General features: G+C 36.7%; 1 protein-coding gene across 1 annotated transcript; it reads left to right on the top strand.

Moving 5' to 3' along the window:
* The first annotated feature begins 6,917 nt into the window (after positions 1-6,917).
* Positions 6,918-23,767, top strand: xmas (RRM_XMAS2 and SAC3_GANP domain-containing protein xmas). The gene is made up of 23 exons (XM_022084590.2): positions 6,918-7,151; positions 7,621-7,809; positions 8,587-8,780; positions 8,907-9,391; positions 9,972-10,249; positions 11,224-11,357; positions 11,585-11,800; positions 12,603-12,871; positions 13,426-13,651; positions 14,442-14,648; positions 14,816-15,067; positions 15,647-15,780; positions 16,342-16,459; positions 17,375-17,541; positions 18,091-18,290; positions 18,602-18,825; positions 19,410-19,784; positions 19,971-20,132; positions 20,477-20,689; positions 21,133-21,263; positions 21,810-21,909; positions 22,691-22,844; positions 23,266-23,767. The coding sequence occupies exons 1-23, from the start codon at positions 7,139-7,141 to the stop codon at positions 23,529-23,531; spliced, it is 4,707 nt and encodes a 1,568-aa protein (XP_021940282.2). The 5' UTR covers positions 6,918-7,138; the 3' UTR covers positions 23,532-23,767.
* Positions 23,768-23,786: the final 19 nt, after the last annotated feature.

The following is a 23,786-nucleotide window of genomic DNA, read 5'->3' on the forward strand; positions in this document are numbered from 1 at the left end:
CATTTGGCAACTCCATTTTATATCCACCTCTAATTTGCCTTTTCCCTTTTGTCTTTAGTTGCAACTTCCACCGATTTTATTTTTCTTATTTATCTTGGTTTACAAAATTGCAACAGTATTGATTAATGATGGTAACCAGTACTGACCGAGAAACATACAAATACGTTAATTGCTTTATAATTTAAATTCTCGGCTGTTTTGAAGCGCCACATGAACATTTTTCTCAGGAAGGTGAAACTTAATTGATTCTTAACTTTATTATATTGCTTCAAAATTAGCACTTCTTTCAAACAGACTTGCTCAAGGTCAGACTTCGGTTAATTTGTAGCGTGTACACGCTCCTTCAGGCTGTCTTATGCGAGTTACAAATCTGTCCCAATTTTATTTCTAGTGCAATATGTAGATATGTATGAAAGTGAGGTTAGTGTAAAATACAGCCTTCTTCCATGAAAGTTTGGAGATTTGTAGAAACTACTTGAAATGACTGTTCAGCATTGTTGGTCCTTGACATGTGCCGAAGTAGTGTCATTAATTGGGTAAACAAATGTAATTTGTGTTTTATTATTGCTTGTAAACTGAAAAATAACGTGTTTTAAAGTCAACAGAAAATGTCTTCTTGGAAATACAATTTAAAACTATTCTTGCCATAGGAAGGTTTCACATAATAATTTACCTATATGTCGAAGATGGCTGTCTTCTGGGTTGTAGCGCAGTCCTTGCTGCCTCCATCATCAGGGCGATGATGATGGAGGCAGCAAGAACCTCCTAAAATTGCATCAAATTCGTTGACTCGTTGCTAAGAAGGTTAATTTCCTGATCCATTTCATCAGTTCCCTTACCACACCAGAATTTCCTGTTGTGAATAACCGGAAACCGCGTGAGGTCTGTGAATCGTAAGTGTAACATTACGCGGCTTTTAAACTCTGTAAATGTGAGCAGAAACTCGATCGATAATCCTGAGTGAAAGTTACTTGAAGCTATGCGACGCGGTGACTTCTGCAACGCCAAACTGTTCATTGTTGTTATTTATTGCCAGTGTTGTTTCAATAAATGTGTGACCGATTAATTGAGTAACCGGTTCGTAAGATAACTTACATCAAAAGTAGCTGTAGTTCAGGATGACCCCTCTAAATACGTGGTTTAGCCTTTTGACGCGGGGGGGGGGGGGGGGAGTGCTTTGTATTGTCAGGCTGAAAGCAATGCAACCTTAACAATTACTACGCGTCGTGCATGAAATGAGGAGGTTACGAGCGCAGTCAAGGGAGAAGCGATGGGGAAAACCCAGGTGGAAAACGCAACAACTCTCACGCCTCTCTTTCTTGGTACTGCAGCAATGGAAACCGTCCAGCTTTCTTGTTCGTCTCTTCGTGATTCATGTAGGTTTGTACGCCAGGTGCATCTGCTGTTGCGTTGTGTATTTGGATTCGTTTCCATGAACTGAGGATTCGCACAGTCTGCGGCGTAAGCCAAGTTTCCTCTTTTATGAAGAACAGTGGGAAGGTTACAACTAACTCATCTGGGGCTTTTCAGTCCGAAGTATTTCTAATCTAGAGGATTTAAATCTAAAATATTTCTAATCTAGAGAGTTCTCAATTCCGAAATATTTCTAATCTAGATGGTTTCTTAAGTCCGAAGTATTTCTAATCTAGAGGGTTTCTTAAGTCCGAAGTATTTCTAATCTAGAGAGTTTCTCAAGTCCGAGATATTTCTAATCTATATGATTTAAGTCTAAAATATTTATAATCTAGAGGATTTAAGTCTAAAATATTTCTAATCTAGAGGGTTTGTTAAGTCCGAAGTATTTCTAATCTAGAGAGTTTCTCAAGTCCGGAATATTTCTAATCTATATGATTTAAGTCTAAAATATTTATAATCTAGAGGATTTAAGTCTAAAATATTTCTAATCTAGAGGGTTTGTTAAGTCCGAAGTATTTCTAATCTAGAGAGTTTCTCAAGTCCGAGATATTTCTAATCTAGAGGATTTAAGTCTAAAATATTTATAATCTAGAGGATTTAAGTCTAAAATATTTCTAATCTAGAGGGTTTGTTAAGTCCGAAGTATTTCTAATCTAGAGAGTTTCTCAAGTCCGAGATATTTCTAATCTAGAGGATTTAAGTCTAAAATATTTATAATCTAGAGGATTTAAGTCTAAAATATTTCTAATCTAGAGCTTTTCAGTTCGAAGCTGTTATAATTTAGACTGTTTCAGCCACAAAATAAAATTGTCATGGGACACAAAAGATTCTGCATTCGACCCCGTCGAAGTTGATTCGAGATGTTTGTCCTACCTAGTAGTTAAAAGTCACAGGAAAATTGTCTTGAGGTATGTCGGTGGTAAAAAAAATAAATCCCGGTCTTATACTGGAATAACTGGTTCTTCAAGGTTTTCCTTGCAGTCTGACAATAGTGCGAGCCTTGCTGTCCTCCTACACATCGTGATCAGCCCTAAGGAAGCTTCAATCACCATCAAAGTGTCAATTAACGTGCACTCACTTTCACAGCCTAGAAATGTTTCCGTTCGTTTATAAGAAGCAGGAGAGTACTTTGGGGGTCTTTCTAGGTCAGAGGCTGTTAAATAATGCTTGGAAATCTTTGACGAACACAAGCCATTTCACCTTTCTCTTAGCTTCATTTCTTCGAACGCTGAATCAGGCCGCTCGGGACATTTCTTACTCAGTAATCTCGACGTTATGTAGAATTTTATATTTTAACGTCGAAAAATGCTTTCCGAACGTAACTCTAGACCGCTTGTTACATGACGTCATGCGATTATTTGTGCATGTTTACCGCAAACAGAATTACTATTTTCTGTAATCGTGCGGGACGTCTCGACGGTTGAGGACATCCCGTGTTTAAGCGCGGTTTTAAGACAAGGCCGTGGTCTGGTGTCTCTGCAAAAACTACGTACTACTATACTTCTATCACTGAGGTCGTCAACAACATACAAATCCTTTCAAGAAGATAAAACTTCTCCGAACTCTTATGTCGCGCGGTAATCGTTCTGAGAACAACGAGATACTCGCACTTACTGCGTACTAATACGCCACGTACTAAAAGGAATTGTGTGAATTTTTGACTAAATAAAACATATGTTCTGGTATTTGGACTCAACAAAGTCCACACATTCACAATCTACTTGCAAATAGAAGTGACACATTTTTCAAGAGTTCTTCTCGCCAAAAAATTCTGCATGCATTTCCCTCTCATCTCTGTAACTCGTCGTAATATTCTTTATTAAACTTTCTGATAACACCAAAGACTTTAAATTTACCAGTCGATCTCGAATAAATATGGTCCTGAACCAACCCCAGGTATAATAACGAGATTGAAATCTAGCAGTCTGAGCTATTTTTTTCGATAAGACAACATTCATGTCCAAGTATCGGCTAAGGGCTTTGTACTTCTAGATTTTCCATTCCCCCAAATGATAGGACTGTACACATATTTACAATATTTTCGTCATTATCATTATCGGATATAATGCAATTAAATGTACTCTTCATCACTGGACTTCGACCGACGAACGAAGACTGAATTGGGCCTGAAAAGGATGTAAGTTACAGGAAAATGGTTAAAAACTACAGACCGCCGGGACCGGAAACGGAAATCCAGTCAGCTTTGTACTTTGAATTGTCTGTTTACGTCAGTCAGACATTCACTGCTCAGTGTTGTTCTTTTGTTAATAATTATTGTGGACTTCGACCATCTGTGCCACGCGTTAACGTTTGTACATTTTCTCGGGTCCTTGTGTCGAACGCAAGTCTTCATAGTCTTATTCGATTTCACAAACTGAATTGTACTACGTCTTATGACAACTGATTTACTTCAACCAAAAGTCCTGTAAAAAAAATCTTAATTATTAGCCATAACAATAGCACAGCATTTTACATTTAAATGCTCCAAACAAATACTATCTATTCAGTTCTGGATATCGACACTTAAGTTTAAGCTACTTTCTTTGAACGGGAAATTCCCACACTCAAAATTTTACACCTTTGGCATTAACGATTCGTCTTTATTTATTTTTTTTTACCGTAGTTGGACTCATTCAGAAATCCGAAGATACATTCGTGTGCACTGCGCGAACCATCTTTCAGTCGAAATCACGTGACGTCATGCGCAGAGGTTGGGTATCCTGACCGCGTAATTGTAGTTGCGTCTTTCACCACGGGAAGGGGAGACCCGGTGTTAACCAGGAAATGTGGACACATGATTGGTTATATAGGAGCAGAAATCGCCAAGACGAATCAGAAGTGATTCGGTACGAAGGTGTGAACTGTATAAGCGGATACTCTGTTTTCAGAACAAAGACTTCTTTCATCGCATACACAAATGGTAAGTAACTCACGATGCACTTAGTAGAAGCGTGCAGACAGGTCCGTGCCGAGTCTGACCTTGCCATATGAGATTTGTGGCTTTCATGTGCGTACATTATAACATTTACCATAGATTAATTCCGAAGTCTTCTGTTGCAAGTGAACGTATTTGTCACCAAATTAATTACTGGTCCTTTGAAAAGATTCAAAATGAAACCAGAAGTAACTCGTTGTAAAAATGAAATTATTCGTAATTTAAAACGTGACATATATTTAACTTCCTTCTTTCAATTACGTCTTGTTGGACACTACAATCATTTGATTCTGTTTTTAAGCCTTTCTAGGACCGCGTAAAGCAATGGATGTAGCTTTTAAATGCCTAAGACAGAAATTATTACTAATGAACAATGACAGAAACACACGATTTACTGAGTCAGGAAGTGGGATTCAACGCAGTTTATCAGTATTTTGTTTGTGGTATTACGCTTCTGTCTTGCAATTGTTCTGTGATTCTTGGCGTGGCGTCTTGTTCGGATGTCCCGTTAAATATAGTAAACATGGCAGAGATACTCAAAGTTAATCCCTCTTGTTTACAGATGTTAATCGTCAGCGTCAGCTTACTCTTCATTGTTGGAACAGCAATGACTTTTCCACAAGCCTCCTTTTACGCAACAAACATCAAGGGAACTTACCCACAAATTCTGCCCCGATTTGGTGGTGATGACTCAGATATTGGTAATCGCCTTGGAGAAAATAATCCATCAACATCTGCAGCTGCTCCATCCGTCCCTCAGAGCGACGTCATTCATGATCCAGATATTGTGTCCCGAGTGGCGACATGGCCAAAGGATCGCCAGCCGTTCTGGTACATCAACTCCCAACACATCGACAGTCAGCGCCAACAGAATATTCCGTGCAGAAACTGTGTCAATCCAGAATCTCTTCAGCAACCCCTGCCACAGTCTCCATTTGCACGACGGAACTAAATTTTTACCATAAAATTCGCAGACTGAGTGCAAGAGTGCTTTCAAATGTGATGAAACCAAATGTTTGTCTAACCTTGTAATGTATATTGCCTTAATTCAATTCAACCAAAATTACTTGTATTGTAGTTTTGAATTGTGATTTGTACTTAACGCTTACGGCTTATACATAGTTCATCAAACATGCATTGCATTAACATAACCTAAATCATTGAACCCAGGTTTAAAATCTGGCATGGGGCTTATATCGCCTATTCCTGTACGATAAAGAAGATATGTGATATTATGTTACGTGAATAAATAATAAAATTCATTTTATGTTTAATATCATCATTGCATTACTCCTTCAGTTATATGAAGCCTTTTTACCTCCAGAAATACGTGTAGAGATATGCAGTAACACAGAAGTCTTATAATTTTCAAAAATTAGTCATGAATGACGAGTCTATGACATATAGACAAATGATTCTGAGCATGGAAACAAAACTGGAATGGTTTAATCTGCACCAGAATTCACACATGCAAATTGTAAATTATTAAACCCTCAACGATAAAGGACATTTAATTCTTACTTCCGGGGACGGAGGACATTTAAATATTAAAGCTAGAAAATGCAGAACTTCATTTGACTAGCAATAAAATCGAAAAAAAAAATTACGCTTGTAATTTTGAAATTATGTTCTGAGAAATGCATGGAATTGGAATGTTGAGAACAATATATTTTAAAATTAGTTTTGGCATATTAAAATTTCAGATGCATATTTATAGAACACAGCACAGCATTAATAAAGAATTGTAATTGTTTATTATGTGACTGGAAGCCTTTCACCATTTCCTGAGTCAAGATAATGCTTTAAATTCTGCCAACTCTTGTGGTTACAAATACCTAAGTGATGGCAGCACCGTAAGGACACTCCATCTAATGAATTTAGTTCACAAGAATTCCTTATGGTGGAGACAGGATCTGACCGTGATGTAGCGCACAAACCGGTCAGGCAGAGAACTAGAAATGAAAATGAAAGTGTATCAACACAAATACGAGATGAAAGCCCACAAATTCCTCTTCAATTACGTACCAAAAGAATTACTTTACATAAAAAAAAACAATTATTCAAAATGTAAGCTGGAACTTGTCTCTGCACTATGCACGGCGACATGTGATTTAAATCGCCGCGCGGTCAAGTTAAAACATTGTCTTCTTTCATGCACCGGCCATTCAGTCATTTTACGTTGTACAAAGAATTGTCATGTACAAATTTTGTATTTTCCGAAAATCTATTATCAAACATCATTGTGTGGCCCCACTGTTAATGGCGCTACTGTGGACAGCACCTCACACGTTTGTTCGTACGTCGTGTCCCACTAAATGTAGGAAATTATAAAACACAATTTTAGGAAAGTCCTCAATGGCACAACATCCATACTAAATTTCAGCCAAATCCGTACAGTAGTTCTCGAGTTGAATCATGCATACGGATAGATAGACATGACATGCGAAAAATGACAGACCGCCTTGCCTTTCTTTCAATTTTCCTTTATATGTAACGTCACTACGTGCACAACCATTTTTAACGCAGTATATGTTAGTTTGGCTGTGTATTTTGCCGCCTGATGAGTCACAGAAGAGTAATGAGCCCACAAAGAAAATCAGCTGCATTGTATAGGTTCTCTGTGTACATTATACATTGCCAGTAATCATTGGTTTGAAGAATTTGTTTTTTTATTTGTGATTGAAATCGAAGCCCAGTATATAATTTACGGATTATCGCAGTAAAATTTGTTTTATAATGGAAACCACAACCGTAATAATGATGTGTGAAGTTGGGTAGTGAGTTAAAATGAATTTAACTGGTAAGTTAGGTTATGTTTTGATTCTTGTACGTACATTTTTGATGTGCCCTACTTGTAACAAATCAAATACCAATTCAAACTTAACCACACAGTTTTTAAAGTTATTTATATACATATTTACAGCTTTAATAATTTCGAGTTAAAGAACATTCTACAGTGTGAAAGAGGGAAGTAAAAGATGCGCCTCTTAGTGCTGACTTGAATGCTTTCATGTCATGATTAAACTTTAATGTTGGAAGGAAACGTGTCAAATAATTTGATCCCTGCAATATAAGTACGTTTCTGATGATTAATGATATTAGAATTTAGCTTATGGAGGTTATGTTTAAGCCTTGTATTTGTACTATGTAGGTCAGAATTTTGGTTGTGAGGTAAGTATGTTTAGATACTTATTTGGAAGTTTACTAGCTCATTAGTTATACGGGCACTTTGCACCAAAGTCCATGCAGTATATTGTGTTTTTTTACAGATACACAAAGGAAAATGAATTTGTCAACAAATAATGAGATTAACAGTAGTGCTGCTACAAGTGGTAGTACTGGTAATAGCAGTGGGCACACACTGCCACGTACTTCTCATGGCACTAGCAGACGAACATCTACCAGGAGTGGGAATGTTACACAGAAACATTCATTGTGTGCATCTTCTACTTCCCATGGTACTACACTTGTTATAAGAATTGGAACATCGATGAACACTGACCAGTCATATGTATATATTTTTGAATAATTTTGATACAGCCTGTATTACTATATACTGCCTGTAAATTAGCTGTTATTATCATACCCGACGTCAGTACTGTTTTCAGAAGCATAGAAGTAAGAGTTTGGTTGTTAAATTATGAAAGACAATGCACAAAGTCTGGCTAATTCCAAACACTGTGAATTCAGTTTTAGTTTATCTGTTTCACTGTAGTGTCAGAAGTCTATAGAATTTAGTTGATCCACAGATGCTGGAGCCTAAGATGTGATTATGCTTTAACTTGAAGACAGACAAAAATAATGGGTTTTATGTAGGATGTTTGTTTCTTTTTATGCAGAACTCTGTAACTGAATAAGAAATGTTTAATTCATTTGAAGTGTAAAGAGTGCATGATCTGAAACTCTGCATATTAAAATATAAAAAAGTGGTTGTAAGTTGTAAACAGTACACAGAGCATTTATTAAGCAGTTAAGTTTCATGGTATTACATGTGATTGATATTAACAGATGAAAGACAGAAACTGCCACAGACTATCAAAATGCAGTGGGTGGAAGGAGCTGAGGAAATCGACAAAAGACATTCTGGATAGTCAGCCTCTGGTCTGGGATTGGAACCTGCTGCCTCCCATATATAAAGCACACTTGGCCATAATATTCAGTAGCTTATCAGTAGTCGTCAGATCACAGTACTAATTACTTTGTTTGAAACCATGTTTTTTTTGCATATTGAACAGATTCAACTGAGAAGTTTCTTCCGTCACCTTCTGGACCAGTAATTCAGCAACTTAAGAACTTATATTGCTGCAATATCCCAGATAACATGATGGACCGGAACCTCCTTCGTGCTCACTTCCAGCAGTTTGGCCATGTTGTTAGAATATATCTGTGTTTGAAGCGAAAAAGTTGTACTGTTCACTTTGAGAGCCACGTAAGTAACGTTTGACTTACATTTCCATTTGTTTCTCTCTACATTCAAAACAACCGTAAGTCCCTTCAAGAGAGTTTGCTAGTTTGCACATTGAAACATTTATTTTGTTAAAAATTCTCCCAACAGCTTGCTGCTGCGCTCGCTAAGCAGAAGGGCACAACAATGAAGGGCTCGTTGTTAACTATTTTCTGGAGCCAGCCAGCAAAGGGCCGAGGAAGATCAAAGGATCACGCCTCTACCTCACCATCAGATACTCCAGCAGAATCAAGAATAGTATCTGAGGCGACGATAAAAATGTCCCGCAGCTCAGAAAGTGATACTTTGCCAAAGCAAAGTACTGGAGAGAGCCATCCAAGGCACAGAATCTATAATGTAGAAAAAAGGATCAGAACTGCGAGTTCTTCGGTACCAGACAGAAACAGAATGAGAATGCGACATCTGCTTCACTCTAGAAAGGGAAAGAGCTCTAAAGCTTTGGACGTGAGGAAGGAAGACAGCGGAAAAGCTGTCGAAAATATATTTTCTTATCCTGTTGCTAGTAGAATGTACGAGATGCCTGACGAAGTCAAGGATGAACTAGATGTAATGGCTTGTAATGAAGTTGGTTTGAGGTTAGTACATATTCGTCTTTAGTGATGAAAGACCTGTTTAAGGTCCATCATTGCATTTGCTTCTGTATGTGATAATATGGCGCATTAACTGATATAGTTGGATGCAACTGTCACTACCCGGCTCCCAGCAGGAACTGCTGTAAGTTGATTTTGTTGTTTTTATGCGCTAATACTCGACTTATATCGAGGAAACCTTGCGGTTCTTGAGTGCGAGTCATGCAGACCTGTGATGTGGCATAAAGAACACCTTTTGTAATTTTAGTGTACACCTTTCCAAGCTTGTTTGGTTTAAGGCGCAATTTACGATATTTAGGTCTTTTTAATCGAAGTGCTGGCCCTAATTGGCCGTGGTCAACTGCTTTGTATTTTGGTTGCAAGTTGTAGTGTGGACTTTTGCATAAATTAAGTATATTATTGACGAGTTTAAAGACGTGGTCAGTTAAGCTTCTGAATGGAAGGACAGATGGGTGTTAATTTCTTATTTTACGTGCATGTGTTTTCATCAAGCGTTCTGGTTTTTCACATCTTTGTTATTCACAAGAAAAAAGTAATATCATACATGTATATATATTCTTTTCAGCGTGAGCGACAGTTCAGTAGTACCATTAGAATCGACAGCTTTAAGAATACCACGGCAGAGTTCCGCAGCTTTAACTACAAACAGTGGTAATTCTGTTTCTGATTTTTCTTCATCTTTGTCTTCAAAGACAAGGATAAGGAAATCTACTCCTGCACACCATCATCTGAGTGCTTTAAAAGAACTCATGGAAGTGTGGAACATCAAGTCAAATGAAGTTAACGACTCTGCGGAGGATAGGTACCAGCTGTTGGAGTTACGTGATAAAATACTGAGGCTAAGTAAGTGTTATGTTGAGTGCATTTAGTGTGGTGACTAGAAATAAAATAATTATGTAATGTAGGGTAAGTAATTTTTGTGCCATGTACGAGGCGCGTCCCAAAAGTAAGTTTCCCACTCGTCCCACAGCTAGCAAACCTTATATTGAGCGAAGCGACTGTGCGTACGTGATAGAGCAATGACGTAGCATGGCGCATGCACTAACGGCACTTCCCGCGTTCTCACAGTAGCATCGTTGCAGCTGTTGAAGATGGAGGTTCTTATTCCAGCTCCCGCCGACTGTGAAGTGCGGTCAGTGATAACGCTAGGCCGCGCACGGCTCGACGGACAGCAAGTCTCCTGCAGGAGTTCAGCTGGGAGGTGTTTAATCATCCACCCTACAGCCCGGACCTCGCTCCCAGTGATTTCCATCTTTTCCTACACCTCAAGAAATTCCTGTCCGGTCAGCGTCAGCGTTTTGAGAATGACAGAGAGGCGGAGATGGTTGTCACACAGTGGTTCCAATCCCAGGCGGCAGACTTCTACGACACAGGTATTCAAAAGTTGGTCCCACGGTATGACAAATGTCTCAATTCCGGTGGCGAATATGTTGAAAAATAGCTGGACACTTGCTGTATCTGTTGCAATAAATATTTCCATGAAATTGTGTTTTGTTTCTGTAAACGGCCCCAGGGAAACTTACTTTTGGGACGTACCTCGTATGAGTTATTGCTATGATCATTTAATATTAATCATCCGCCACATTCCGTTATTTTCCTCTGAATATTTTACCATATGTTGCACTGTTTATGTGATTTTGCCTTGACTACAGAAGTGTGCTGATCCATATTACAAAAGAGATTCAGTAAGAAGGGCAATATTGGAATGTTTAGTTGTGTGATTGGCAACACTGCTTAAGCCTGGTCATGCTTTAGCTCAAAGTCGGACAGTAACGTGCGATTTGTTCGGAATGTAAGTTTAATCTTTTTAATTGTAGAACGAGGCAAACAGTCTGACCTATCAACAGCAGTGGTTACTCGAGGAACATGCCCTGACATGTGTCCTGAAAAAGAGCGTTACCAAAGAGAGTCTAGGCATCAAGTAGCTTTGTATGAATACGATGCAAGTAAGGTAAGTATATAATATATTTACGTGAGAATTCTTAATATTACTTTCGAGAAGATGATATTGTCACTTGGCAGGTAATGCAGATTTTAGCCAGTTCAATGAATAATGTTTATTATGTAGTGATTATATGTAATATTCAATGATCAGAGTCCAAAATTTGTATTATTTAGATATTTTGTACATTCTTCAATATTATCTGGTCATGTTGAATATTATAAAACATCTTTCAGGAGGTTGTTATGGATCATGCACTTGCAGTGAAGCAATATTCTAGAAGTTCAGCAGATCAGGAGGAACCTCTTCCGCATGACTTAAGACCTCCTCATGTCCTGCGTATGACAATGGATTATCTTTTAGCAAAAGTCATGGATCGTTGTGACAATAAGGATGAAAACTTGGGTGACTGGTACCATTTCTTGTGGGATCGTACACGAGGGATAAGGAAGGTATGTGTTTATAAGCAGGCTTCAATTTATGTACCTAATTAACATTGTAACTTTGGCTGACATGTGGTAATTTTAAATTGGAATACTTTGTTCCCTCATTTTGCCAAATTTGAGAGTAGGGAATACGTAAGGAAAAATCTTAGTCTCACGTGGAAAGCAGAACATATGATGTTTAAGTTAGTTATTGTTATTTTCAGTACTTTCCCATATAATTATTTATTTCCTCTGTCTTCTGCATGGATATGATAATGTGCTCCGTAGAGGAGAGTCCTATTTGAGAAATTCAGAGTCACGAGATAATTGAGATATTACCCGTTCTTTATTAAACCTTGTGGTTCCTTGCCTTGTTTACAAGAGCATGTTACTGGTCTGTATTCTGAGTCAAATGAATTACATGGATATGATAGTATTTTTATAGCTGAAACATTCAAAAAGAATTTGTAGCTTAAATGCGTCATGTTTGTGCTTAATTCAGTAGTATATTTATTTATTTCCGTCAGTACACAAACTTAGTTGTTAAAATTGGTGTTATTAAAGCTAAAACTTTAAAATTTGGCGCTTATCATCGCTATTACGATGTTACAATTTTAGCGCTAAAATTGTAACATCGTAATAGCGATGATAAGCGCCAAATTTTAAAGTTTTAGCTTTAATAACACCAATTTTAACAACTAAGTTTGTGTACTGACGGAAATAAATAAATATACTATTCAAAAAGAAGTCTTTGTGATCATATTGACCTATATCACTGAACCATGTTAAAGTATTGACAGTTTTTTGATATCAGTTTGTTGCCTTCTAGGACATAACACAGCAAGAATTATGTGATAAAGATGCCGTAAGGTTAGTCGAGCAATGTGCACGCTTTCACATCCACTGCTCTGAGAGGCTTGTGGCCGAAGATACAAGTGTCTTTGATAACAAGATAAACTCAGAAAATTTGACAAAATGTTTGCAGACTTTGAAGTACATGTATCATGACATGTCGTTGAAAGGGATTTGTTGCCCGAATGAAGCAGAATTTAGGGGCTACATCATACTTCTGAACTTGAATGATGCAAATTTCATGTGGTACGTATTTAAACTCGTTTTTGTTTGCTTAATGTAATATCCGATACTTTGGTCTGAGTTGCTGCTGGCAAGAGTGATAATTGGTCTGCATCGTGATCCAACTCAGTTCGCTCGCACTTTCGGACTGTGGTTCTCTGTCCCCCCAGCTATGCCTGTGTCTCTCAAGTGTTGTATTCCTTTCACGTTTTTCAGCCGAGACGTCCCTTGCAGCTGTTATTTCTCCCAGCTGTGGTATATGCCATGTCTATCTCATCCCCCTCTGATTTAATCACTAGCAATGTTATGCGAAGCACGCAGGTTGTGAAGTTACTCATGACGTAATTCTTTCTGGTTATTTGTTACTTTTCTCTTATGTCAGTGTAAGCACCTCAGAATTCTGTTCTCAGTTTGTTATTGCTGATTGAAATAAGTTAGCAAGTGAAGCTTATCATCATTGAACTGTCGAGTACCATGCTGAGAATTAATTTAGCAACACTCCACAAAAATTTCCTTTACGTGAGTTTGGAATAAATTTACTTGAGAGTAGTGTTTCACATTGTTATTATTTGTTTCAGGGAACTCAAAGAATTGAGTCCAGAAATAGTCAATTCTGAACCAGTAAAGTTTGCTATTGAGGTGTCGCTCGCATTAAGCATGGATAATTATGTTAGATTTTTTAAGCTGGTAAGGCGTACAACGTATCTGAATGCCTGCATTCTGCTGCGGTACTTTGCTCAGGTCCGTTCCAAGGCTTTTTTCTCAATCTTGAGGTCACATTGTTTTGGGAATAAGCAGTCTGTGGTGAGTATACTTCTGTGAAGTCTGCAAATTATTGCGTATTAATCTTCAGGTATCATTTACTCATTGGTTAAAATGTTCAAACTTTTTAATACATACAGTATGTGAGCTTTAATATTTTGAAAGCTCTTATTTGTATTTCTCATGAATGAGAAACAATACTTGGCCTTTTAATCTATGTTTATCTTTCTGTATCCTGAGATACAACTTATAAATGTAAAAGGCTGATTCTTAATTGCTGTGTATTAACTGAAGGTTTAAAAAGGAAATAATCTTTTTCTTATGATTTTGTTCATGTTGCAAATACTACGCCCTTGATACAACTTCTCTTTAATTTTGAGCAAACTGTGCTTATAAATTTTACCAACATTTAATGGATACTGTAGTTGTAAGCAAGTATCTTTCTAGAATGTTAGTTGAATTAAATGCACAGTTTGTTCTTACATATCATATGATGTGATGTTAATAATGCACCTAAATTTTTCTGCTGCAGACGTAAATCTGTGCTATAGTTCTATTTGGATATATAGATTTTTCATAAGGTAGTATATTTGCGTCATATTGTGAATTAAGTTAATATTTTAATATTTTCCGTCAAATCACAATTTATAATAAGATAATAAAATATAAAATATTTAAAATGTGTGTCGGGTCGATGCGGAACGTGAAATGATATTTTAAATATTTTATATTTTATTATCTTATTATAAATTGTGATTTGACGGAAAATATTAAAATAAAATATTAGATTTTTCATAGTTAAATTTATAATATGCATTTGGTTTTGTTTCAGCTAGCAATTCAAGACTTTGCAAGATGGCTTGCTTTTGAGAATGTGAGGGATGCTGCAGTGTTTTGTTACCATTACGGCTTAGGGCTAAATGCTGACAACACTGAAGTGATACTGTGCAAAGATTCCTTGCAGATTCCATCTCATGCATTACCTGTTGGTCGTGCTATTTTGCTCATTGAAAGGAAGAGAACATGTTCGGTGGGAGAGGTGAGTGTTCGTATTAATAATTTATATGTATATTTGACGCTCTGTGTTTGAACAAAGAATTAAGGGCAGAAAGTCTCAAATATGAAATGGGAGTATCAGTTTCTCTGTAATATTATGTCCCAGGAGTAGTTCTGATATGTCAGGGTATTCTGAACTGTTGTTAACAGGTGGTGAACGGCGGACCGCTGACGTTGGACACGTTTCAGAATTACAAGCCACAGTCCAGCTTCAACATTGATGGTACTGTTAACCAGGAAACCATGGATGCACTAAATAAGATGTTTAATTTAGAAACATCAAAACCTCCATGCAAGGGTGGTAAGTCGGAGTGTGGCGTATCTGATGACGTTGCTAAAATGAGTGACGTGGAGAGAATTGGTCATCAGGAGCAAGCTATAGAAGAAGCTGAGACATGGAAGGTGAGTGGAACTAGTTTTACATTGTCTCGTTTAAATTACTGTATTCTGCAATGAAATAATTTTAAATGTCTATCTTTGTGGATCTAATACATATGCAAAAGAGCATGCTATTAAAAATTAAATTTTTACTCCATAGTCATAAAAAAAACCTTTGTGCAATACTTGTTTGACTTCTTATGCAGAATATTTTTATTTAATAAATTTCTGAAACCAACCTCAGCTTGCATTGGTGCCCTGAATTGCATTTACTTTGTGATTTTTGGTGAATTCAACTGACACATTTTACAGAACATTGCACAATCAAAATGTTGTCTCTCGTTTAAATATGTAGAAGTTTTTTGTTATAGCAGTGGAAATTTTACTTTTTCTTATGAAGAGCCCACCAGTAACTGCTGCTTTGTAGCAGATGCAACTTATGGTCACTTAAAATGCTCTGGTTGAAGTGCAGTGGCCCGTTGGTAGCTTTCATGGCGTTGTGACAGCGTTGTGTGTGGCCTTATAAAATAATTGTTACTATTTTAATACAGTTATTTTCAACAGAACAGAAAATAGTTTTAATTTCTCTTTCTTTTTGTCTAGTCAAATGAAATGATGCAAGGCATGTTATCTGAGATTATTCAGGAAGAGCTCCAGGTTTTCAGTGACAGATTAACGAATGTTGGTCTTCTGGAACTGGATGAAATGCTGTTAGATGTGACTTGCGATTTGACAAGGTAGGTGATCTGCCTGTCTTAACTTTCAGGCATTTTTACATAACTTTCAGTAGGAGGCTCTTCCTGTATGGTTTTTGACATGAAATTTGACATGATGCAAAAAATTAAAAGTATATATATATATATATATACAAAATTGTTTTCTCACAAAATATAAATGAGTCACCCATTAAAAATACAGGAGATTATATCTTAAATGGAAATTTTGCTTGTGGTCTTCACTGTCTGCCTTATGATGGGGGTGAGAGGCATCCTGCAGAGCGACTCCCATCCTTTCCTTCATTTCAGGGTTTCAGGGATGAAAGAACGAGGGAAACAATAAACAGTTCATCCCCTTTTGGCTTTGTATGTTGGTGCACCACAGTGTTCTTTTTATGTTTTTCGTGATTCTTGCAAATGGCATATCCCAATTTAGACATTGGCTCTAGAAGTGTTAACTAATACACAGGCCCCACTCTCGTCGGTGTGCGTATGTTTTCTGTGCTGACTTCCTGGTGTAGCATGTTCTTATCCTTTTATTCTTTATTCTACCCTCACTTCTGAGTTGTGAACTTATTTTAGGGAAATTTATAAGGATGTGGTCGCCACTGAGAAAGAAATTGCAAGGCAGGAAGCAGAAGAAATTGCAAAGAAGGAGGAGGCAGAGCGTCAGAAGTTTGTGGACGTTAAAGCTGCAGAGGTATGTCGTGCGTTTTAAAGAACTCATAAGGAATTAATTATTCATCCAGTAACATGATCTTGGTAGAAGTTGCACCGGTTCTCACAGAACTGTAGGCTAATAATATTTACAATAAATTACAGACATTATGTGATTTCACTGCGTTTCATTCACTGACTTCTACAGAGTTTTGCATAGCATTATTTAGATTATGTTTATCTTTGTAACAGATCCTGCTTGGGGTCTGTTAGACCCAATACTTCTAGTTGTAAATTTTTGAACAAATGTATATCAACTTGTTAAATTTGCTAACTTAATCATTTTACACTCACGCATCACATTTAAGTGTTTGAATGTCACAGTATTCTGTGCCGTGTCATAACAAGCACAAACATTTATGAAACATATAACATTGTATGTGGTTTCAAGGAAAAAATTATTTGTATGAAAGAATAACAGTGATAATATTGATATTTGTGAGATAATTTACTGAGAAACGTGTATCATTTGATATATAATTACATATGTATTATACGAGATGTAAGTGTCTGTCATGGGTAGAGTTAAGGTTTTGGTTTTCAGGGTTGTGACACAGTGTCCTCTTGTAGGTGGTTACCAGTAATTTAGAGAATCATATCACCTGCATTGTAGAAGTTTTCTACCCAGATTAAGTTTAATAATATTTTCCTTAAATACATTTTAATATTATAATCCCAGCTGTACATTGTTTTGGCCAACCATACATTTTCCATAGTAAATTTTGTATGTATTTATTGTGCTTAAAGTTTGAACAGCGAGAGGCTGAAAGTTGTGACAGATTCAATTACTGAGGATTTTTCTTTCCTGAAATTCACAAATATTTGTGATGTCCAGATTTGTTTATGCTGATGGAGTGCATTGTGCAAATTTGTCTAGAATTTGTGTGTTCAATTCCAGTTCTTGGATATATTTCTGTCTGGCTGTGTGACTGAACTCATCAAAGAAATTTGTGAAGAAGAACAGCATTTTCATGAGTTATGTTTACAACAGATGTCTGGTATCTTGATTGAAGTCACTTTGGAGGATTGCAAAAATATTTTGAAGAATGTTATCAAAGAGGAGCAGTAAGTATCTTTCCCTTGTGTTATAGATACTGGAAACAACTGGAACCTCACAGTAATGAAAATTACTTTATATGTAACCAGCTTCATGGTGCTGGAAGTAGGAAACTGTCTTGTAATAATAATGTTTCTTCATGCATTGTTCTTGTATTCATATTCATTGTGCCTTGTCCATGAGTTTATATAAACCAATGCTAATATCAACCCATCAAGCCAGAAGAATGTATATGTGCATCATCTGCTTTCAGGTCCAAGCACTGGTTTGACGTATGTACAGATACCATACTGACAGTATTTGTTCATAATTTCTTGGACTTTAGGTATCATTCCAAGATTTTTTAAAAAAAAAACGTAAAGAGTATATTTCCAGCTATTGGAAAATTTAGAAACTATTTCAGTAATGCCATTGGGAACGTTTGGTGACATTTTGTTCTCTTAGTGTAATCAAAATGGCTGTTTCTTGAATTCTGTATGAAAATCGTTATGATATTTTGTCTGGTGATGAAGAAAGTAGTGTTGAATATTTTATTCTTACCTTTATGTGTGTTTCAGTTTGGAATTACTATTACGGAAACGGCAGGTATCTGATCTCAGGAATTATTTCAATATTTGGAAAAGTTCAGTAAGAAGAATGAAGCTGTTCAGGAAATGTATGTCTGAGTTTCCTGCTTGGATGTCATCTTTAACAGTAAAGGAACAAATTTTACATCTTGAGAAGCCACAGATCATTGGTAAAACAGTTGCAAAATTTTGTAAGTATTTTATTTGCTTTTTCCCATATTCTCTGATACATTTAATTAATCCTTAAAGTGTGATATGGAGATGGATTGGTAAATCACACTGCATGACTTTATATCTTGAATCAAGGATTGTTAATGTATAGGTTGGTAATGACTGTTGATTCAGTGGGTGGGTGGGTACATTTGTACATACAATATTGTACAATAATAAAAACATAAACAGCGTTGTTTACACTGCTGACACTTGAAATCAAGGTATGACGCTGTTTTTTTGGATTGGTTCCTTATTGGTTTTATGGTGTGTTTATTCCTTAATGTTACAGCCTTACCTGCTCATACTATGGACAGTATGAATAAAATACCTGTGTTTGATATTGTGTCATGTGAGCTGTACATCAGTCCAAGCAGACAGTACTCTGTGCAAAAATACTTCAAAATGGTGGTGTCAATCCCTGATGAAGTAGAATCTCCAACATATGGATGGTTTGTCAAAAAGTATACAGAAAATGTATTTTCTACAAATAAAGATGCAGATGCACTTAACCAGGTGAGAACTTCAGGCATTCATATATCTACAGAAATATGGTTTGTAATGTGAAGTTGTCGGAAGACCCATAACTTATATCTGTTCAGAGTAGAATAAACCTCATGTAGCTAGTAAATCCAGTAATGAAATATTTCAGTAGTTCAGTAGTTTCTGAACGAAGGGTTTCATAACAAGGCTGTGCTGCCATTCAGAATCAGGTTTATTTATAATTTCCATGACGATTGGATTTGAGGTTCACACTGTGGTGAGTATGGAGATGTCTGTCTTCTGATTTCAGAGGTGCTTAGTGCCACTGTCATCAGAGTGATTAATTATGGAAGCAATAAGTGCCTCTGAAATGTCATTCAGTTTCTACAAGAGTGTTCAGCGCAACACCCCAGAAAAGTCATCTTCGTACTCATGACCTTGAGAATCTGAAGTCACACAAAGTTCAACCTTGCATATATCTTGCGATGTATTTGTGAGCGTATGTTTTAAGGTCATAAAATTATTAAATCTGGTATAAAATGTCCATATTAAACATGGCACATTGATAAGCACTAAAGATTTATTGTTTTAATATATTTTTTTTAACATTGCTATAGGCAGAACCTCTCCTGCTGGAAAGGAAACTTCTGTCTGCGGCTTCAGAGTTGACAGTCAGTGTGAGATGCCTTGTTGGTCCAGATATGATCGAAGGTGGAATCTCTAACCCTGAAGCTATGGCTGGAACGAATGGTCTTCTTTTTCTGGTTTGCCATGATTCTGTATCAGAATCTACTAAGAGAAGATTACATGAAGTGATTAAATCAAAGCATCACTATGGTGGAATTCCTGTAGCGTTCCTTGTGACGGACTGCCTGGGCAAAGAACAGATGAAAGTGGATCTGAACATAGAATCACTAATGTATGAAACTGGAATTCGTATTGGCGAATTTTTTTATCGCAAGCCAAATTGGAAAAGTGGATTGGAAGACATGGTGAGTATAGTTAATTGTAGGTAGCGCCATAAAGTTCAGAATAAAAGATTTATGAGAGGAATTTTGGCCACGATAGAGGCAATCTGTCAGCAGACACAGGAAACTCATAGTTATTTGCCTTATAATGGTTCATTTGATAATGAGAGTCAGTTTGTTACTGAGAAATGAACACCGTTCGTTTTCCAGTTCTGCAAAGCCGTGTTTTGGCTCGCTCAAAATACTGATGATGTTCCACTGGCATTCTGCACCACAGCAGAGAATGTAATGCGCAAATACTTGGGAGACCAACTCTGGGAAAAATTTGAATTTCATGAAAACAGCAGTGATGAAGATGAAGGAATAAAAATGGTATACTCATTTGATTTTGCAATTAATTATCTGTAAGTAAAGATTTTTTTATCTAGAAATCCAATCCCTGTTTGTCGCTCATCTCACTTGCATTTGTTATTTTTTATGACGTGAAATTTGTGTGATGTCTATGGCATCTTTGTGTTGAGTAAAATCATTTGACTGATAAACTGATGATGAATTGGAAAGGATGTGCAAAGAACTTTCTTTGCCTGTTTCAACATACAATCCGAGCATTTGCGTGACTTCTACCACAGTACGTGGTGTTACAGCTCAGAAGGCAGCCATTAATTTTTTACCATCTTCCAATCTTACACGTGTTACATCACAATTTTCTGTTGCAGAATCTAGAATCACTGATACATATTCACAACAGAGCATGCCATGAATTGCTGAAGATTGTAACTGAAGAAACCCTAAATAAATGTACAATTGGAGCACCAGAATTTGTGAAGTATATTCCTGCAGTTAATATTGCAGAATGTTCTTCAACCAAACTGTATAAAGTCATGCCACCATATTTTGGATCACCAGAGTATAAAAATTCTTTATTTGAGGTGTGGTTTATATAAATATTTATTATGCTTAGATGTAACTATTTTTTGACACATCATTAAGAGAACTGACTTTTATGTTATTATTTGAATGTCATTATCTGTCATACTGTGGATTGGCATGCGTACATTTATTGTGTGACAAATGATGTTTTCTGTCAGAATTCTGTTCATCGTGTAGTCATGTTTCCAAAAACTGTGCTTACATACTTGCCATTGCTGGATTTAGGGATTAAGTAGGTCAAGGCCACGTCGACCGTGTAAGGTTCTGCTTAAAATTAATACACTCATAAATTGAGACGCGTTACAGTATAAGATCTTAGAGAAACAGATTGTAATTTATTTGAAGTAGCTTAACTTTGGGTCAAAGCTTTTTTGGTTATGATAGTGAACAGTTTGATTCTTACTGTAAATAGTACTGTATTGTGATTATTTTTCCTTACCAGCTATTGAAGAGTGCGCAGTTTAAGCCCATTACTAAATGGCCTCCAAAGAGTCCACAAGAGTTACGCACTTTCATGATGGAATACTGTCATCAAAACAGCATTCCTTATGAAGGAATTAATGAAGTTTTCATGTAAGTTATGATGTACTTATGGTCATCAAGTTCATTGCCTGGAAGTGCTACTTAAATTGTCAGGTCCGTGGAATGCTGCTGCGAGTCTGTCTGTACTTTATCTCAAGCTAGTCCAACCTAATCTGAGTTTTTAATGACAGACAGTCATCATGTGATTTTGTTAGTTTCCTTTGTAAATAGTCATTAAGTTGAAACACATTTGTGTAGTTTTTTTTAAGGTGTTCTTTATACTCTGGCATCAGTGAAGAACGCGTAATGGGCCCATGCATGAAGAATGCCACTGTAATGTTCACTCCAAACAGTACACATTTCCATTTTGTGTTTTTCCCTTTGTGTGATTGCCCAGGCATAACACACATACAAATTAAAAGATTTATAGGTCACCCAGGACGATAAAAGTAGTGTGACATTTACGTGATCAGATCAAAATGTTTGAATACAGTTCCATGCCATGCGTTATTAATGGTGTAAGTATTCTGCATGGGAAAAGAAAACCGGTAGTCACAACTGTGATGTCAGTCGGAACAGTTCCATTTCTCTTTTCAGATTATTCAGTGTTTGTCTTCATCAGCTGACTGCGCATCAGAGCAATCCCACGTGGAGTGAGAACACTTTGTCCCGTATTCCATGGATTTCAGTATTTAAGGTAATGTGCAGTACTCGTTTTGTTATTGAATGAACCAGCTTGGTAACAGAACAAAGACCGTACTCTGCAGGTGGCTAATGATCGCTTTAGACAGCTCTCTCTTCAATAGATCTATGAAATTACTTGTATTTCAGAAAGTCATGGGTATTAGCAGTGTATCATGTACAGCTTTTTCTTTCCACTTCGCCATCGACCAATTTCTTTTAATGCGATGCTACCATTTGCTGTTCTCCTTAATAAAATCCGACTTTAAACTGCACAAATTTTTTGTCTTTACGTGTGGTACTGTTTGTCCCATCTCATGGTTTTTTTAGACCATGTTCTGGAAAAATCATTTGTCCTTTATTGATTGCACTCATGGCAACGCATTTTAACATGTTTATTTTCCAAAAGGTATTAAATGAATCACCTGTTATGTTCTCCAATACTTATGCAAGCTTCTCAATTTTATGCATTATAGATCATCAGTAATTAAACCCTTCTTGTGAGGAATGAAATAGCTTGAAGCAATCCAATATCACATCGTTGAACGAGTTAAATCCTGAAGATGGCTGTCTTCTGTGTTGTAGTACTATGTAGTCCTGTAGAATTTTACCATAATTTCAGGGGTCCTTGCTGCGTACCCTAATGATGGAGGCAGCAAGTACCTCTGAAGTATCAATTTCCTCCCTCAGAGGTCTTGGTGAAATACTTAAATGAATTTCTCATTTGAATACAGAGTATTTCTAAAAGAGTTATTTGCTGTAAAAATATTGTTTTTATTTATGATGTGTTTTTTCAGTTGCTGTTCAAATATAAGTTACGGAAATTGAATTTTGGGGATAAACTATCTCAAGAGGAGGGAGAACGTGAGATAATGGTGGCAATGAATCGTGAGAAGATATCTTCATTCGTAGAAAGCCAGTGGTTGTGTTACTTACGTATGAAGGACAAAGGTGAGCCAAATGAAAGTTAGTTTCACAAAAGTGGAATAAATTTTTGGCATATTTCATGAGAAGCGAATAAATATGGTACACATCTTTGTCTCTGTGTTTCATAGGATGTATCTAATTAAGTATTCCGTAATGTGTAATAGGCACTGTGAAAGTTGAAACTTACAGTAAATGTAACTGTAGTCTGATATCTATAGCATTAAGTGGCAAGTTGGATTTGATGGTGCTGATTGGTACAGCAGAAGAGCCCACTGTTCACCCTGAAGATGGCAGTGTAATGTTTGCTGAAACATTAGATTATTTTTGGTGTTTAATGTGGCTCATCTCTGAAAGCCAAAGTTGTACTAATGTTGTTCTCCCTTCTGTCCTAACCACCATCGCAAACTACTCTGAATGAGAGTTGACTCATTTTCTTCCTTTGCAGAAATGGTTTATGCAGCAACTAAGCGACAGTCTGCAGTGTGTGATTTTGCAAGAGACGGCGAAACAGAATGTGGTTTGAAAAGGAAGTCAGTTGATAACGACCCCAGTGTTAAAAAAAGACTTTCCAATCAGCCGCCTCTCCACACGAACGTTGAAAATGTCAACACGGCTCTCCGGAAGTTGTCCGAGTGGTTAGATGAATGTTCCAGCAAGCAGTGGGAACTGGGACAGAAGCTAAAGACTGCTGTCTGTGATGATGGAACCTGAACACCAACTAATGTTATTATTCCCTTCTACATTTCAAGCATATGAGTGTAATTAATATAAAACACTGTCGACTTTAATAATGTTTAAATTTATGAAGTGTCTCAGGATGTTGTACTGCAAATGGTTTGAAGATGGTGTATAAAATTGAATAATATCCAGTGACTTGGAACATATTGTGGTTTTGATTAAGTTGTTTAAGTAATTTTAACTCAATAAAATGTATTTAATTGTGGTAACACTTTGGAACCTTCATGT

This window comes from Zootermopsis nevadensis, unplaced genomic scaffold (assembly GCF_977971745.1).
Source record: "Zootermopsis nevadensis isolate Lab colony 2312 unplaced genomic scaffold, Znev_1.0 Znev_ptg000023l, whole genome shotgun sequence".
Taxonomy (NCBI): Eukaryota; Metazoa; Arthropoda; class Insecta; order Blattodea; family Termopsidae; genus Zootermopsis; species Zootermopsis nevadensis.